Source organism: Marmota flaviventris, chromosome 3 (assembly GCF_047511675.1).
Source record: "Marmota flaviventris isolate mMarFla1 chromosome 3, mMarFla1.hap1, whole genome shotgun sequence".
NCBI lineage: Eukaryota > Metazoa > Chordata > Mammalia > Rodentia > Sciuridae > Marmota > Marmota flaviventris.
The window spans coordinates 5881867-5899530 of NC_092500.1; the positions used below are offsets into that span (position 1 = coordinate 5881867).

General features: G+C 52.3%; 1 protein-coding gene across 2 annotated transcripts in view; it reads left to right on the top strand.

Moving 5' to 3' along the window:
• Window positions 1-17664, top strand: part of Scube1 (signal peptide, CUB domain and EGF like domain containing 1) — a 125928-nt gene that overhangs the window by 94751 nt on the left and 13513 nt on the right. For both annotated transcript variants that reach the window (XM_027954629.2, XM_027954630.2), the window contains 6 exons: window positions 673-795; window positions 2990-3106; window positions 4298-4420; window positions 15624-15743; window positions 16069-16173; window positions 17116-17232. In XM_027954629.2, coding sequence (XP_027810430.1) covers window positions 673-795; window positions 2990-3106; window positions 4298-4420; window positions 15624-15743; window positions 16069-16173; window positions 17116-17232 — 705 coding nt within the window. The remainder of the gene's footprint in view (window positions 1-672; window positions 796-2989; window positions 3107-4297; window positions 4421-15623; window positions 15744-16068; window positions 16174-17115; window positions 17233-17664) is intronic.

Sequence of the window (17664 nt, forward strand, 5' to 3'; positions counted from 1 at the left end):
GCCACTCATTAACTATTGACAGAGAAACAAACAAACAGGTGGGGAGTGGGGGTCCCTCAGGCGCAGCTCACACCCCGCCCCCCCTTTAGCAAAAGGCTCTCGCACCAATACTTGACCCTCTGAGCCTCAGCCTCCTTACTCAAACAGGCCATAAAACCTACTTTTTAAAGTGTCCTCACAGCTGACTGGACTCCAGCGCTTGGCAGCAGGACTTCAGGTCCCCCTCACTACGTCTTGCACGAGGGCAGGGGTCGGGGCGCTTCTTACCCGTCTCCCACCAGGAATCCAGGAGCCTGCTCTGGTCACCTGAGGTGGCCCCTGTTCCAGCCTCACTGCCCTCCAGCCACCTCCCTGGAAGTGTGGGTTGAAGGACCACAAGTGGACATCGCCGCCCTGTCTCACCTGGCACAGCAGATATCAGCTCCTCTGCACAGGGCATGATGCCAGGCTCACCAGGTCTTAAGGGGTGAAGCCTCAAAGGCTGGGCCCTCACAGTGTACTCCAAGCCCTGTCCCACACTTGTGGGCCAGGCCCCATCCTGTGGTCAGCTGGAGTGCAAGCCTCTGGGCAGGGCCTCAGACCAGCCAGGCAGATAGGGAAGGAGGGTGCTGCCCCTCCCTTAAGAGCCAGAGCCCATTCCCCTTGCCTTGTTCCTCCCCCTCATCCCTGCAGATATCAATGAGTGCCTGGTCAACCATGGAGGCTGTGACCACTTTTGCCGTGACACTGTGGGCAGCTTCGAGTGTGGCTGCCGCAAGGGCTACAAGCTGCTGACGGACGAGCGGACATGCCAAGGTGAGCCCATGCCAGGCCTGGGCAACCCCTCCCCATCGGGTCCCAGCAGACCAATGTCCCTTCCCTCCTGGGCTCATGCAGGCTCCTAGACGAGAAGGTGAGCGCGTGGATGTCCACTCTGCCAGCTGGGCCTGAGAGAATGGTCGTAGGTCTCCAGTCTTTGGCATGTGCTTCTGTCCACCCCGACTTCCTGTTCTTTGTTTCTCGGGGCATCCAGACCAACCAGTCCCCTTTATAGATGAGAAACTGAGGGCTGGGGAAAGATCCAGCAGCCCTCCCCTGACCTCCCTCAGTATGGGGACGGCTTTGGCTTTAGCGGTGGGTGCTGCCACCTGCTGGAAGGCATTGCACAGGCACTCTCCCACAGTCACCTGCTAGGGAGAATGATGGACGGCAGGAGAGGGCTGGGCAGAAGCCCAGGACCACAGTTTATGACAAGTCCAGGATGAAGTGGGAGCCCAGAGGGTGGGCAGTGGACAGGGGTGGTTCAGGAAAGGCTTCCTGGGGAGGGGCCTTTGGTAAAGTGCTAGGAGGAGTGGCATTATCACCTACCCAGGAGATGGCACTGTTGGACCACAGGAGCTTGGTGGGGTGTCCTGTGGGACCAGCTTTGGGAGAAAGCGCAGAGGGAGGCCAGCTCTTGGGTTGTGCACTGGTTGTTTTGGCCGTGTAGTGCACGTGAGGACTCTGTCGCCAGGTTCGGTTTGGGGGTCTGCAGCTTCTGCCTTATGGGTGCAGCTTGAGGGCCAGCCTGACCTCAGGCTCCCCATGTGGCCAGTGCAGTCACTTCTTCTCCTAGGCTCTGCCTCACTGTCCTGAATGGGCACCAGGGGCCCATCTTCCTCTCAGGGTATGAGGGCCAGTCAGGAGCATGGCTTTCATCCAGGCCCCATCGGTGCTCCTCTGTGCTTTCTTTGTTTCTGGGTCAGCCTTGCCAAGTTCAGTAGAGGGCTGGGGGGCCCTTGACCTTGCATGCCCAGCTGCCCCTGAGAGAGGAGGGGAGATGATGGCACATCTTCTGCTGGGCTCTGGGCCAAGTTCCTGTGCTCACTTGCTCCCTACTCTGCCAGTGTCTCCACCCTCTTCCAGGTCACCTGAGGTCTGGGGCCCTGGACCCCCCCAGATACAGCAGAGAGGGGTCCAGTCCCCTGTGGTGCTCAGGGCTCTCAGGACAGGAACCCCGGGCACCTCCCCAGTCCTCCCTTGACCTTACACAACCTGCAGGCACCCTGTACTGCCACCTCAACCTCTGCCTGGAGCACCCTTCCTCCATTCCAAGTTGGCCCCATCCTTCAAGGTCAGGGGCCACAAATACCAGGAGCTCTTCCCAGATCCCCTGGGAGGGATCGCATCCCCCTTTGAGGGTCCACAGCTCAGTTCCTCCTTGCATTAGTGCTCTTGTGAATGTGTATACATCATGAATATGATGTGCATACATCACGTGAGCAGAGGGACTCAGAGAACAAACTCAATCACTGTGCTCCCAGAGGCTCAGGCTGATATTGCTGTGCCCGCCAAGGCCCATCAGCTGCCCCATAGGAGCCATTTTCCTCAGAATTTATGTCTAGGGTAGACTCACCTCCTGGGAGCATCTGGCTCATTTCATCCCTTCCAGTAGCAAGCAGTTGGTGATGCTCCCTTTTCCTCAGCCACCAGGAAGCTCATGATCAAATGTCACATATGATCAGAGTCTTTTTTTCAGTCTTGTGGGTAGCGCATTCCCTTACTTATTTGTGCTGTTTTCCTTATTTTCTCAAGAAACTTCTTGGGTCACTTTGGTCAGCAACCAAGAGGCCTGGGTTCATGTCCCATTCAGCTTCTTCCTTGGGGATCTTAGGCAAGGCCCAATCATTTTCCTTCCTGCAGGTGAGATTAAACACTTCTCCTAATCACAGTTGAATATGAGATGTTAAAATGGCAGAGTCAGAATCTCTTCTATTCGAATAGCTCTGCTGCTCATCTCTGGGAAAGACGCAAGATGGCTTCTAACCCATAAGCAGGGTTAATGGCGGCTCAGTGGAACGTCAAGCAGCAATGAGAGTCTGACATTTGCTGAGGGCTGGCTCTGCACTGAGCCTCAGCACCCAGGGACTGTCCACGCACAGATGCGTGTCATGTGGCTATTTGTGACGGGCCATGCCCACCCACCAAGTGCTGAAACACTCCCCCATATTGTCTCCTTGTGGCCACACAGACATCGACGAGTGCTCCTTCGAGCGGACCTGCGACCACATCTGCATCAACTCCCCGGGCAGCTTCCAGTGCCTGTGCCACCACGGCTACACACTCTATGGGACGACCCACTGCGGAGGTCTGCAGCCCACCTGCCAGGGCCACCTGCCCTTTGAGGCATGCACCTGACTGCACAGCTACCTGCACTGTACCCCACACCCTAACCTTGACACTGCTGGGAAAGGGCTTAGCCACGGGCAGATCAGGGGAAGCCAGAGGAACAGGGAGGCAGGAAGGCCAGTGGGTACCTGCTGAGTGCCACACTGGTGCCAGTTTAAAGGCAAAAGCCTAGAAACTGCACCTACTGGAGAACCCCAGTCCAGCAGGGGGTGGCCCACACAGAAACTCCCACAGTGTGTTCTAGTGGGAGAGAGGCAGTGACAGAGAAGAGCAGTGTCAAGACCATGGGGACCCCAAAGGAGAAATGTGTGGGCTGAGAAGAGGGGATCAGTGTTTTCTGCAGTCCCAAGGCTGAGGGGCAGAGGCAGCAATGCGGCTCGAGCCCTGGGGCTGAGGGTGTGAGGTGGGGAGCAGGCAGGGAGGTGCTGGCCTGGACAGCATAGGGCTCTGTGAGCCCAGAGGGGACTTGAGGTCCTGTTCCCCCTGTGATGAGACACCTTCAGAGGGCTTACGCAGGGCAATAACAGGACCAGGTTACGTAACCAGACGCTCTGGCTACCATGTGGAAAGGAGCGTGGACTCCAGGGTGCCTTGGGGAGAGGCCCCAGGCTGGGAGCTTGAGGAGTAAGGCAGGGCACAGGGCTGCAGAGAAGGTTCTAGATATATTTAGGGGCCAGAGGTGAACCGAGGGCTTTCTGGGGCTTCCGCTCACTAGTGTGCAGATAGGCTGAGTGTAACAGAGCAGGTCTACCCCTGGTGCCTACTGTGCAAGTGGGAAACTGAGGCTGGGAAGGGGCTTGTACAGTCCCCTGGTGAGATCAGGCCTCACGATCACTGGGCCAGTGCTGGCTCCCGGCCCCACCAGGCTGGATTGAACCTTTAATTGTGTGCCACCTCCTCAGCCAGGTCCCTGGAGAAGGGGTGCATTTGGATGTCCAGGAGGATATCCATGTGTGTGTGTGTGTGTGTGTGTGTGTGAGTGTGATGTTCAGCTACGTGTCTGCGTCAAAAGATGGTGTCAGGCAGGGGTGTGGTCAGTAGCTTCTCAGCCCTCTTGCCCTGACTCCTTGACCCCCCCAGCCCCAAGGATGTGGCCTGAGCTGGCTGATCCAGGCTCCCCTCCTGCCCTTACTCCCATCTGTTCTTCCAGATGTGGACGAGTGCAGCATGAACAACGGCAGCTGTGACCAGGGCTGCGTCAACACCAAGGGCAGCTATGAGTGTGTCTGCCCCCCTGGGAGTCGGCTCCACTGGAACAGGAAGGACTGTGTGGGTGAGTGGTGGCAGGGCTGGGGGAGGGTGGGGAGGGGTCGGGAGGAAGGGGAGCGGGCTCTTCCTTTGGGCCCTGGGCTCGGCAGTGGTCCTGTGCCAGGTCAGTGTGGCTGATGGGAGTGAGCCTTACCAAGAGGTGAGAGCCAGGTACAGGGGGAAGGGCCAAGCAAGAGATCAGTGACAGCCAGGGGCCAGGGGGTGCCTAGGTGCTGGAAACTTGGGCAGAGGGAGTGTTGGCCTACCTTGCCCAGCTCCCCCCATCCTGCTGGGAAGCTGAGGACGCAGGCGTGGGTCACACAAGTGTGGCAGCATTGGAGCCTGGACCAGGGAGAGGGCACCTGCCTGTTTGCCAGCCTCCTCCCGCCCAGCTCCCAGCTCCACTGCAGCTCCTGTGTTCCGCATGGCTGCCCCAGCGCCAGGGGGCCTCTAGGCTGAGCTCTAGATGACCCCAACTAATTTGTTCCACAAATACTTCTCACTGCCTGCCAGCCAGGGCCTATATGCACTGTGGCCTGCCCCCCTGGGCTTTGCTCTCTGACCCCCTGCCCCGCCACACTCTGATGTCCCCAGACAGAGCAATCCTTATGACTCCAAAGCAGGAGGTCCCTCTATGCTCAGATGCCTCCAGCAACCCCTTCTTCCCTTCACTCAAAACCACAGTTTGTCAAGTCACCTCCCCCTCATTTGCTCCATGCCAGCCTCACCCAGTGGCAGCCAACCCCCATGCTGCTCTCACCCCACCTTGGAAGGAAACCTGTGCTGGTCTCCTGTTGGCCTGGAGGGCTCCCCCAGCCCCTCACTGGCCCTTGCTGTGGTGTCTGCTCAGCAGGACAACCTAACCACCCTCCACAGCAAACAGCCCAGCCGCCTCTGACCCACTCTGGTCCCCTGGCCTTCTGCTCTCCTGTTGTCCCATTGCTCTTGGAACTACCAGCCAATAATTGTATTGTATAGGCTAGTGTGGGCTTGTGTCCACCTGTCTGTCCTCACTAGAACAGAAGTTCTGCACAGTTGAATGGGTTTTTTTCTCTTGTGCTAGTCACTGCTATATCCCAGGACCTGGAACAGAGTCTGGCATCCCCAGACACCAAGCAAACATTTGTTGAATGAGTGAATGAGCATATTAAAGACTGGAGACCATCACTAGATATCTGAAATCTAAAGGCTGGATTTATCACTTACCCTGTTTAGACAGTGTCTCACTGAGTTGAGCAAACTGCTGGTTTTGTGTAGAGTTTGGGGAAAGAACTGTTTGGTGGGGCAGGGAACATTGGCTGCAGGGCGGGGAGAGATGATGTCAGTCTGAGGAGCATGGTTTGTGCTGTTACAAAGGGAAGAGTGGGTCGACAGCCGCCTTGGCAGCTGCTGACTAGTGTGAGTCTTTCCCAGGTGACTGACTGCAAAGCCAAGACTGTCATAGATTGATTGGCTTCAGAGGCTTGTCCTGCCACTCAGTCACAGACCTGCTGGGGCCTCGCTAGTCCTAGTATTTACGAGGAGTCATTGATGCATTGGAGTTGCGCTAGTTCTAGGATTTACTTGTCGTCATTGCTGTAGACTGACCGTCTTCCCCCGAGGCTGTGAAAAGGTGTTCTTTGGTCTTATTTCTCTCCATCCCCCTTTTTGTCTTTTTGTCCTCCCTCCCCCAGTCAGAGCACTAGGAGGGACCACCAGGGTGTGTCCAGGTCTCCATGAAGTGTCCCATAGAAGTCTCTCTCTCTTTTTTTTTTTTTTTAAGAGAGAGTGAGAGAGAGAGAGAGAGAGAATTTTTTTAATATTTATTTTTTAGTTTTCGGTGGACACAACATCTTTGTTTGTATGTGGTGCTGAGGATGGAACCCGGGCCACACGCATGCCAAACGAGCGCGCTACCGCTTGAGCCACATCCCCAGCCCCTATAGAAGTCTCTTTGTCAGGTCATGTCAGTCAGCATGACTTTATCCCACTGTTGTCCCATGTTGCATTAATGTCCTGGAGAGTCAGCACCAGGTGACAAGACAAACTAGTGTAAATGAAGGCATTAGGTGGAAGATACCAGAAGGCTTTCGAGAACCAGGATCTCAGGTTTCCCAGGCCTCACCAAGAAACAAGTGCCACAATGCCCTGAGCCTGCCTTGGGTGTTCAGGTGGCCGTCACTTTGGCCTCTGTGGGGTTTGTCCTGCCTCACGCTGCTGCAAGTCTAGGTTCAAAAGGAAGTAGATGCTAGCCACAAGGCGGACAGCCCCCAGTCGGCCACAGGAAATCCAGGACTGTGCTGCTCTCCACGACTGCCTGGCTGGATTATTTACTATGTCAAAGGGAGGGTCACTTTTTTTTTTCTTTTTTCAGTGATGGGATGGAACCCAGGGCTTCACACGTGCTGGGCAAGTGCTCCACCACTGAGCCACATCCCAGTCTCCATCAGGTTTGTGATAACCACTTTGGGTTGTCCAATATCTTCAGTAGTTCGTTTCTCTCATAGTTCTTCACAGCACTAGGAAAGAGTTTATACCTTCAGATTTCTTGTTAAAAAAAGCATAGTTTATACAGGGTATCAGAGTAGAGGGGTCAGACATTGGAATAGTCTTATGGCCCCAAAAGACAGACAGCTTTAGTTCTGGGGTGGCATCAGTGTGTCAAAGTACCCTATAAGAGATGTGACTGAGCTGGGGGTGGCGCTGTGATAAACCCTCAGATGCTGGTCAGGGATTGCTGAATTCATCTCCCCCAGTCTAAGGGCTTTTCCTTCTTTTTAAGTATTGTCTACAGAGAGTTTTGTTTTAGTGAGCTTTTGCATTGCTGTGACCAAAAAACCCAACAATAACAACCTAGAGGAGGAAAAGTTTATTTGGGGTTGACCATCTCAGAGGTCTTAGGTCATAGCCAGCCTGGTCCAAGGTAAGGCAGCACATCTTGGGAGAAGGGCCCACAGAAGAAAGCTGCTTGCCTTGTGGTAGGGTCAGGAAGCAATGGGGGAGGGGCTGAAGTGCAGATGCACCCTTTCAGGGCACTCCCCCAGTGACTCACCTTCTCCAGCCTTGTCCCACCTGCCTGTAGTTACCACCCAGGCCATTCAAACTAGGACTGACTGATTAGGTTACAGCTCTCACAATCCAATCATTTCACCTGTGAACATTCCTGCATTAACAGGAACTTTTGGGGGACAGTTCATATCCAAACCATAACATTCTACTCCTGGCACCCATAAAACTCATGCCCATCTCACAACGCAAAATGCATGTAGTCCATCTCCAGGGGTCCCATAGTCTTAATCATTTTAGCACTACCCAAAGTTTCATCTGAGATAAAAATCAAACTCTTTTTGCTGGGAGACCTTATAAAAATCAAAAGCAGGGCTGGGGTTGTGGCTCAGTGGTAGGGGGCAGGGAACATTGGCTGCAGGGCAGAGAGAGGTGATGTCAGTCTGAGGAGCATGGTTTGTGCTGTTACAAAGGGAAGAGTGGGTCGACAGCCGCCTTGGCAGCTGCTGACTAGTATGAGTCACTGAGTTCAATTCTCAGCACTGCACATAAAATAAAATAAAGGTTCATCAACAACTAAAAAATATACATTAAAAATCAAAAACAGCATATATTCAATCTACAGTGGCACAGAGGAAACATTCCTGTTCCAAGAGGAAGGAACAGGGACATAGAAAGAAAGGATGGGGGTGGGGCTGGGGTTGTGGCTCAGTGGTAGAGTGTTTGCCTAGCATGCTTGAGGCACTGGGTTCGATCCCCAGCACCACATAAAATAAACAAATAAAATAAAGGTTATTGTGTCCATCTACAACTAAAAGAAAAATTTTAAAAAAAGAAAAGAAAGGATGGGGCCAAAGTAAGACTAAAACCCAGCTGGGCAAACAGGGCCCCTAACTCCACATACAGCACCAAGGACACTTGGCTATAAAACATGCTCTCAAAAGGACTCGGGCAGCTTCACCCTTTTGGCCTGCTGGCAGTGCACATGGGCTCCCTTTTAGCCTGTTACACAGCCAGTAGCTTTTGTCAGCAGACAGTCCACGTTACTGGCATTTCTTAATTCTCAAGGTCTTCTTTCCAGCTTCAGGTTCACCTTCACACTTGACACATCACCCTCTCGGGAGCAGCCCACAAGGACTCTGACTTTGCTACACTTTGCATGGCCTCCCAGGCCTTACTTCAAAATCTCAATGGAAGCTTCGTGACCCCTTAACTTTAGCATGGTGCATTCCTGTAGACCCAGCAACATGTGGATGATGCCAAGATCACTCAGGCAATACCTGGGCCCCTGGAATTGTGGCTGCAGCAGCCTCTGAGTGCCTGCACAGCTTAGCCTGGTAAAACATCTTCCAAGGCTCCCCTGTGTGAGTAGCACACACCCCTGATCTCTTCTCAAAGGAATTTTCCTCCTCTAGACCCTTGAGCCTGCAATGAGTGTGGTCCTGTGAATTCCTGTGATGCCCTTACACCATCTTTTCTCATCTGAGACAAAAATCAAAGTACTTAGCATGTCTCTAGGGGCTATAATCTCTTCAATAAGCACCTTCCTTGGCCCCAGTTTTACATGTACTTTTCTGGCCAAACTACAAATTTTTAGAATTCTTTAACCCTGTTTATTGCTCCCATTTCTCCTAGTAAACCTGGCTAAAGCTGCCAGCAATGTTCATGACACAGATTGAATGCTGTGCTGCCTTGAAATTTTCTCCACCAGATTAACTAGTCCATCACCTTTAAACTCAGCCTCACAGGAAAGTCTCAGGCCATGAGCCAAATGTAGCCAAGTTCTTTGACACATGAGTGGCCTCTAGTCCCATTTCCCATAGAGTCCTCATTTTCCTCTGAAACTTCATGCTCACTGTCTGCATTCCTAAGGCCAATCCTGTTAACTGAGCTCCCATCAGAATCACCCATTAAGCTCCACTTACAACATTCTAAGGCTTTTCAACTTGCATCTCTAACCTTTTCAAAATTCCCCCTGCCAACCAGTCCAAAGTCTTCAAAAATCATGTGTCAGGTTAGTCACAACAATGGCCCCATTTCCAGTATTAATTTCTGTTGTAGTCAATTTTTGTGTTCCTGCGACCAAAATACCCAACAAGTACAACTTGGAGGAGGAAAAGTTTACTTGGGGCTCATGTTTTCAGAGGTCTCAGTCCATAATCAGCTGACTCCTTGGCTTTGGACCCAAGGTGAGGCAGCACATCATAGAGGAAGGGTAGGGCAGAGAAAAGGGGCTCAGCTTGTAGTGGTGTCAGGAAGCAGGAGAGACAGGGAAGGGGCCACAGGGCAGATGCATACTTCCAGGGCACCCCCACACACACCCTTCCTCCTCGAGCCACACCCCACCCGCCTACAGCTACCATGCAGTCTTTCCATTCACCCTGGGATGGAATGATTAGGTTACAGCTCTCACAATCCAATCATTTCACCTCTGAACATTTCTGAATGAACAGGAGCTTTGGGGGCACATGTCATATCCAAACCATGACAAATATTATTAACAGGCTTGTGGAACATACTTTATATCAGTTTTCAAATTGGCTACACTACAATAGCTTGGGAAGGCTGATTGACAGGATGAGTAGTGATCCCAGTAAAGGCTAGATCTAGGTAGGCTGTTGTCTGTAAGGAAAACACGGTGGGTCAAGTCAAAGCATAAAACCTCAAATCCACAAGGTGGGAAAACGTGATCCAAGCTAAAGAACAGCAGTCTACTACCAGGGAGGGCATGGGAATCAGCAGTTGCAAACATCTAAGAGAAGTCTTCCCCATGGTCTTTGGAGAGAGCCATCTTCTTGGTGTGCCAGAGGCCTGTTCTGATCATCTTGGGTAGCAAAACTTCTGTGCAGTGTCTTCTCTTGAGAGTTTTCTGAAGAACCTCAAGGTAAGACCTTTAAATGGTAACTTTACAGTTCTGGAAAATTCATTCCTGGTCTTCCAAAAGAGTAGGGGTAATAAAAACAGTGGCATTTCTGAGTAATTTGCGAATAATTCACCCAGTAAAATGTGCCTGCATATTACTAAATAAAGAAGTTGGAATATCCCACACAAGGAAGACCAAGCCTAATGTGCTAGCCCCTGTGAATGCTGGTGTTGTTTGCAGAAGAGACTGTTTCAGTTCATTCAGAAAATGAGCAGCTGTTACAAGTACCTGCTGACAACCATGAAGTCCATGGGGAAGGCTCAAGGGTTCCTCAGCATTAGGGTTACCCAGGGTCATTCTGGTCACAGATGGTCATGAACTAGTCATTTCCTCTGTTACCCTGGGAGTCTCTCAGCAGCATTGTCTAGTAGCACAGCCAGTTTGTCCTCCTGGGTATGTTCACCCAGGGAAGATGTTAGTAGCCCTCTATGTGAGGTGGCCTGGTGGGACCAGGGGCCCAGCCTGGCCCAGGCAGAGCAGCCTCTGGGACCATTTCTCTTAACGATTAGCTCTTTTGTCTTGGGCCTCAGGGTTTCAGTGACAGACAGTAAACCTCTGTGTTCTAGTGTTCCAAAGCCACCCTTTTATTGTTAGCAGTATCACATGCCTAGAGAGACACAGTTGGGCCACCAGAGCCTTGGGCTTGATTCCAAATTCTTGCACATTCAGCCTGGTATTCTCTCTCTTCATTTTGTTTTCTGACTTTTGTTTTTATTAGTAGCATTAGATAGAAGATTTTCTTACATTCTGAGTAATCTTTTCATTTTCTCGACAGTGTCCTTTGAGTCACAAAAGTGTTAATGTTCTTGAAATCAACTTATTTTTCCTTGGTTGCTTATGTTTGTGTCACTTCTAAAACCCAATCCCTAACTCAGGGTCCCAAAAATTTAAACCTATGTCTTCTTCTAAGAACTTAATAGCTTTACGTCTCACAATTAGGTCTTTGGTCCATTTTGAGATGATTTTCAACATGGTGTAAGGGAGATGGGAAAATGTCAGCTTACCTGTGCGGCTAGACAATCATGGCAACGCCATTTGTTGAAAAGACCATTCTTTCCCCCTACTGAATAGTCATGGCATCCTTGTCAAAATCAATTGATCACAAGCATGTGGGCTTATTTTTGGATCCCAATTCTATGCCATTGATCTATGTCCGTCTGAGTGCTAATACCCACTCTCTGGATTATTTTGTCATTATACTAGGTCTTTGAATTAGGAAGTGTGTCCTCCAGCTTTGTATTTGATGCTCAAGATCAGTTTAACTGTTCCTGAACTTCCCTTGAATTTCCATATGAATTTTTGGCTCTGTTCACCTCTACGATAAGTCCTAGCAATAACAATACTAAGTTGGGATTTGTTGTAGAGTGCCCAAAGGATCCGTTCCAGATATGAGCACTTCTGTAGTACCAACATGGTACTCCCTGAGCTTGGCCCTCAGGGAGAGGTAAGAGAGTTGCTCAAAATGCAAGATGGAAGAAGGAGTCCCTAGACCCCATAATTAATGACTAGCAGAAGAAAATAACTGGTGTTTTCAGTTCCCTAGAGAACACAGTGCAAGTGGCACCCTGGGGTGAAAGGATAATCCTAGCTCAAGAGCTGAGGATGGCCCGCTGGTTTCAGTAATGCTGCAGTTGCTCTGAGGCAGGAAGAACATGCCCTGGCTGCTGGGTCCAGGGAACATGTATGCCACCAATGCTCACCATCTTGTTGCGTCCACACTCCAAGCAGGGCCTAACCGTGGTGTTTCATGCAGAAGAGTTGAGGGGGACGTGGAAGTGCTCACTCTGGACTCTTCCTCTGCTCTCTTCCTATTGCTCCACTGGGGTTGTAGGAGCTTTTGCCTCAGGGATTCTGTTTTCAGATCTGAACAGTGTGTGTCCATTGAGGTTCCTGTCAGCTCTAATTCAGTCATGTGCAAAAGAATTATTTGGGACTTCTGTGTGCTTTTCCTGGCAGTTCCAGTGGCTGAATAGACCCCTCCCTGCTGTATTGGGAACCTTTATCCCAAAGAAAGGGCGAGTGTCTTCAGATAAAGGTTCCAGAGGAACAGTTACAGGCTGGATCTTGGGACAGTGGAGGGTTTAGAAAGTCCCACGACTTGAATGGTTTTAGTAAACCTCAGCGACTCAGTGCCCAGCCCCTCAAGCCGTCTGCAAGCTCCCTTGAAGCCTTGGGTTTTCTGCCGTCATCCCACACCTCCCCACCACATCCCTTCACTGTGCCCACCCATGCCCTTCACGGTGCTGACACCAACAGGCCTTCTTACTTTGAGGTTGAAGCACTTTTTGCTTCCCTCTTGCTTTTCAGCCAACTCCAAACCGTCCTGGAGGGGCTCAGTGCTCTGCAGCACTGCCAAGCGTAATTGTGGGCGGTGGACTCAGGCCTGGGACCTTGCTGGGTCAGCAGGCTGGCTTCTGTTTCGTGGGTGCCGGCACAGGTCACAGCCTCCTGGGTAAGGCACAAGGACCTCACTACCCACACCCAGGAGTGGTGCTCGTTTGCTCCCCTGCCCTGAGTCCTGCAGGAACAACTGGGAGGGGTCCAGGAGAGTGGTGCCACGAGGGGATTTGCATCCCACGGGGGCCTATGTTACCTCATCCTTCAAAGGCTGCAAACACAAGGCTAAGAAATGGCCCAGGGAAAGGGCATGGAATTTGCAGCCATTGTAAGCCCAGTAGAGCATGCAGGATACTTGGGCAGCTTTGTGTGTGGACTCTGCAGCCTGACAGTGCTCACAAGCCGAGAGTCCAGGACCCCGTGCTCACATCAGCCACAGGTGCTCTTATCCCCAGGCTCTGGATTCTTTAGGAACAGAGCACTTTGGAAACCAGATGTTTTCATTTGGAGGAACATGAGAGGTTTTGTTTGTTTGTTTGTTTCATTATTTACTTTCTCAGACTCCTTGAAAATATTCAGCCATGCCAGGAACAGTGGTGCATGCCTGTAATCACAGCGACTCAGGAGCCTAAGGCAGGAGGCTCAAAGTTCAAGGCCAGCCTCCGAAAGTTAGTGAGGCCCTTTGCAACTTAGCAAGACCCTGTCTGAAAAATTTAAAAATGGCTGGAGGTGTGCCTCAGTGGTTAAGCACCTCTGGGTTCAATCCCTGGTACCTCAAAAACAAAACAAACAAACATAAAATGTTCAGTCACATGTTGGGGATTATTTAAATTGGCAATTTCCCATTCCAACTTATTTCCCAACTCACCCCCTTATCTCAGGCATACCCATCTGGAAAAGAAAGGACAAAACTCCCTTTATTTTGCTTTTGAGTCTGCTCAAAATATCATTGGCAAGTGTAAAGTCTGCATTTCAAGTCACCAGTTGAGTCATATTTACTTTGTTTATAATTTTTTTCTTTATTCAACTTTTTCTTAAGGGAAAGCCTTCCAAAGCAGCCTTGTGTGCAGTAGTCCCTGTTTTTCTGCTTCTCTTAAGGCTGTTTTTCTGATTATGCTCACCTAGGCTAGGTGTTTAAATCTTCCCCTTGTACTCTATTGTTTGCTGCTTTTCATCTTTTTTTCCAATCCAAGATACTAATAATTAAATGAATTATTAGTGTCATGGGCACAGATCTGATCACTTAGGCCAATAATTATCCAAAAAAAAAAAATAATAATAATCCTGCATTCTGAAGCAAACGCTTGTCCATCTCCTGCGGTTCAGAATTTAATTGACCCTTTGTAGCACTCGGCTTGTGGCCACGCTTGAATTTCAACATGGTAACTCTGGTTTATGGGTGAACTGTTCTAGTGGAATTCTGTACAGTGTGGTTCTTCCTTTCCTGAGCTAAACCTTAGGGAAGAGGGGCTTGTTGAGAAAAGGTCAGGGTCCGGAGCAGAGGGAGGGAGGGAGGGTTGGCAGAAGTGGAGCTAGAAGAAGGGGGATTCAGAAGATGGGGAGGAAGCTGGGGCCGAGCTGACTATGGAAAGAGGGCATTGCCTCCTGCCTTTCTGGAGCTCCTGCTACGCACATCAGCTTATCATTCTGAGGTGGCAGAAGCTGCCATCATGACCCGCGTTGCTCCCAGGTGGTGTGGAGGTAGTGCCTGGGTTTTGTGGCAGCCAGCAGAGGGCAGTTTTCCATTTACTGACCAAGCAGAGTTGGGGTTACAGTCTAAATTTGTGAGGATGCTGCTCTTATCAGGAAGGCCCACCTTGTCGACTTTGGTGAATATGCCTCTGACCGTTGGCCTTGGGGGCCACCTTGCACTGGGGTGGAAGCGAGCAGGGCCACATCTCTGTCTCCTCCCCCAGGAGCACAGGACAGGTGGAACAAAGCAGGGGAACATGGGGCAGCCATGCACTCCAAACCGAAGAGATCTCTTTGAGGGCTGGGGCTGTAGCTCAGTGGGTATCCCCAGCAGTACAAAAAAAATAAAAATAAAAACTCAGAGCTCTATGTGACAACATCAACAAGTGTGAGCACTTAAGGCACAGCAGGTCATCCCTTGTTGAGCTGCACTCCCCCAGAAGCCTCTCTGAAGGGTGGCATCTGCAGGCCCAAGGCTCCACAGGACCCCAGGGGACATCTGGGAGGAGCCTCCATAATTGCCAAAGCAGGAGATCACCATTGGTACCTTAAACAGGCAGACAGAATTGACTGCTTAAGCAAGCGAGGGCTGCGTTTCCAGCAAGATGCTGAGTGTCCCGAGGGGAAAGCCAGATTTGGCAGTATCAGGATCAGGTCCGTGAGTCTTATATGAGTATGGCCTGTGCCAGCTGCAGAGAGCATGTGGCTCCATCTGGTGACTGACTCACTGTGGGACGCTCTTATGATCTGGCTTTCAGGGCCACTTGTCACTCACTCACCATGAGATGTCTGCCAGATCAGTTCTGATGTTGATGTTGCAGGTGGCTTGGAACTACCGGTCTTTTCCTAGGAATCTGGGGACTTTTTCAAACAAACCCTCAGGAAGTTGTGAAGAGCTGCTGTGGACATCTTTAGACACCCAAGGGGTGTGTTGGGCTGCCCCATCCTGTGCCTCCAGGCCAGGAAGCCCATGTTCATTTGTAGCTGCCCCTCTCCCCAGACAGGCGCTGTCCTGAGGGCCCATCCCTGTCCCCGGAAACTTCCTCTGGGAATGGGTGTGAGCCACCTCACAGACAGCTGGAACCAGTGTCTGACGCACTAGGTCGGCTCTCTGGGGCTAGCGTCCAACCTGGCCAAATGGAACTGGACACTGCCACCTCTGAGCTCCTTCCCACCAAGACAGTCTGGCCCTGTGAGGAAGAGCTTTGGAAGACCCCTGCTCGGGGCCCTGTCAGCCTTAGGAAGCCTCCACCCTGGCCTCTCAGGCCCTCTCTGTCTTCCTTCTTCTCAGAGACAGGCAGGTGCCTTTCCCGAGCCCAGGCCTCTGCCCAGGCCCATCTGTCCTGCAGCAAGGTGGGCAGTGTGGAGAGCTGCCTTCTTTCCTGCCCAGCCCACACCCTCTTCGTGCCAGGTAACCCAGGTGGTCCCAGGGAAGGGAGGTACTGGTGGGGGGCTTCTTCCTTGGGTCAAGGTCCTGATCTCTGCAACTCTCTGGGAAAGAGCCCCACCAGGGATGAGGGAGCCCTGGTCACAGTGCCCCTGGGCAACTGTTTGGGCCTCCATAGGTCTAGGCTTCTTCCTGCCTGGCCACTTACCTGTGTGCATGTGGCAGAAATAGACTGACTTACCGGTCAGTCCTGACCTTCTTGTTCAGCAACCTCTTGGAGGCCTCGAGAATCTGAGGCCCTGGAAGGGAGGTGCACGCAGGCCCACCTCACCCACTGGCCTCTCCACAGACTCAGAAAACAGCTACGTCCTGAGCTGTGGTGTTCCGGGTCTCCAGGGCAGGACACTACCGAAACGCAATGGCACCAGCTCTGGCACCGGACCTGGCTGCTCAGGTAGCCCCTGACTGTCCACACTTTGCACACCTAGGTGGCCCCTTGACTCTCTGGTATGTGGAGAGGGACATGGGGAGGGAGGGACACAGCCCCAGGGGAGAGTTTCCCAGTCTGGGTCCTTCCAGGCCTGGCTCAGGGTACTGGAGACAAGGCAGGCCTGGACCTAGATGCCAGCAGCCTGAAGGTCGAGTTCCAGCCCAGGGGCACTGGCTTTTTGGATCTGAGGTCGTAGTAGCAGTAGCTGAGTGACTTCAAAGTGCTTCTGTGTGTACAGATCTCAGGCTCTGTTTTCGGGGAGTGTGTGGCCTCTCCTGAATGACTCGGTGGGCAGCCCCGCCTCAAACGCTGCCTGAGGGGTGCCAGGCACATCGTGCTCCCTCCCTTGGGACCAGCCCTGCCCAGCAGCCTCTGTTCAGCGTGGGAGAGGGTATCCCCAGCGCTTTTTTGATCCTTGCTGTCAGAGTGGCGGGGGCGTACTCAGGTGCGCAGAGGGTGTAAAAGGCGTGATTCGGAGCCTGTTGGAGCGCAGGACTGTTGAGTCCAGAGAGCTGGGATCTGCTCTCTGAAGGACTCTGCAGTTCTGGTCTCCATGGTATTTCCTTTTCTTGCTCCCCTCTTCCCTTCTGCCTGCTTTCTAAAATCTCCAGCCACAACTCGGGCCTTGGCCATGAGACAGGCGGAGGCTGGGAATCCTTCCCCTCTACAGAAGACTCTGGCCAGATGCCCCTGGGCTTGAGCTCGACCCACTGTCCCTGATTTCACCCTTTCGGGCCTTGCAGGGAGAGGAGGGGGTGGGGCAGGGGAGGTTCCCCAGGCCCTGGGAGGGCCATGGGACAGAGTTGCCCACACCCAGACCCACCCCAACCCCAGGTAGACTCATTCTGTGGCAGTCCCCGTCCCCACCACTTCCTTGCCATAGGAGAGAATTTTGGCTTTTTCCAGATGCCTCCAGTGCCCCCATCAAGCAGAAGGCCCGCTTCAAGATCAGAGATGCCAAATGCCACCTCCGGCCCCGTAGCCGGGAGCGAGCAAAGGAGACCCCACGGCAACCACTGCTGGGTGAGTAGGTGACCCAGGGGTGGTGGAGGAACCCCCAAGCCTGGGACTGGGGCCCAGAGTCCAGCAGGGTGGATTTCTAAGCATCCCATCTGTGGCCCTCCACCTTGCCGCCCCCACCCCTGGCCCCTTACATTGAGTGGGAAATACCCAGCCTCCTGAGGGCCACTGTCTCTGCCACACCAGGGTTAAGTGACACATGCACCCAGCAAGGCCTTTCTGCGTAGCCTGGTTGTCCCTAATTGAAGGAGCTGCAGGGTTTACTCAGTAGTTCTTTCTCGAGAGAGTGTGACCAAGAAGGACTTCCAGGTTGAGGGCTAGCAGAGAACAAGCTTTCCAAGAAGGGCCCAGCCGGGAGCTTCCAGCTCTAGTTCCACGAGACTCCTTCTGAACCTGGTCTAAGTGCTCTGCATCGACAGGCCTGCCTGGGGCACT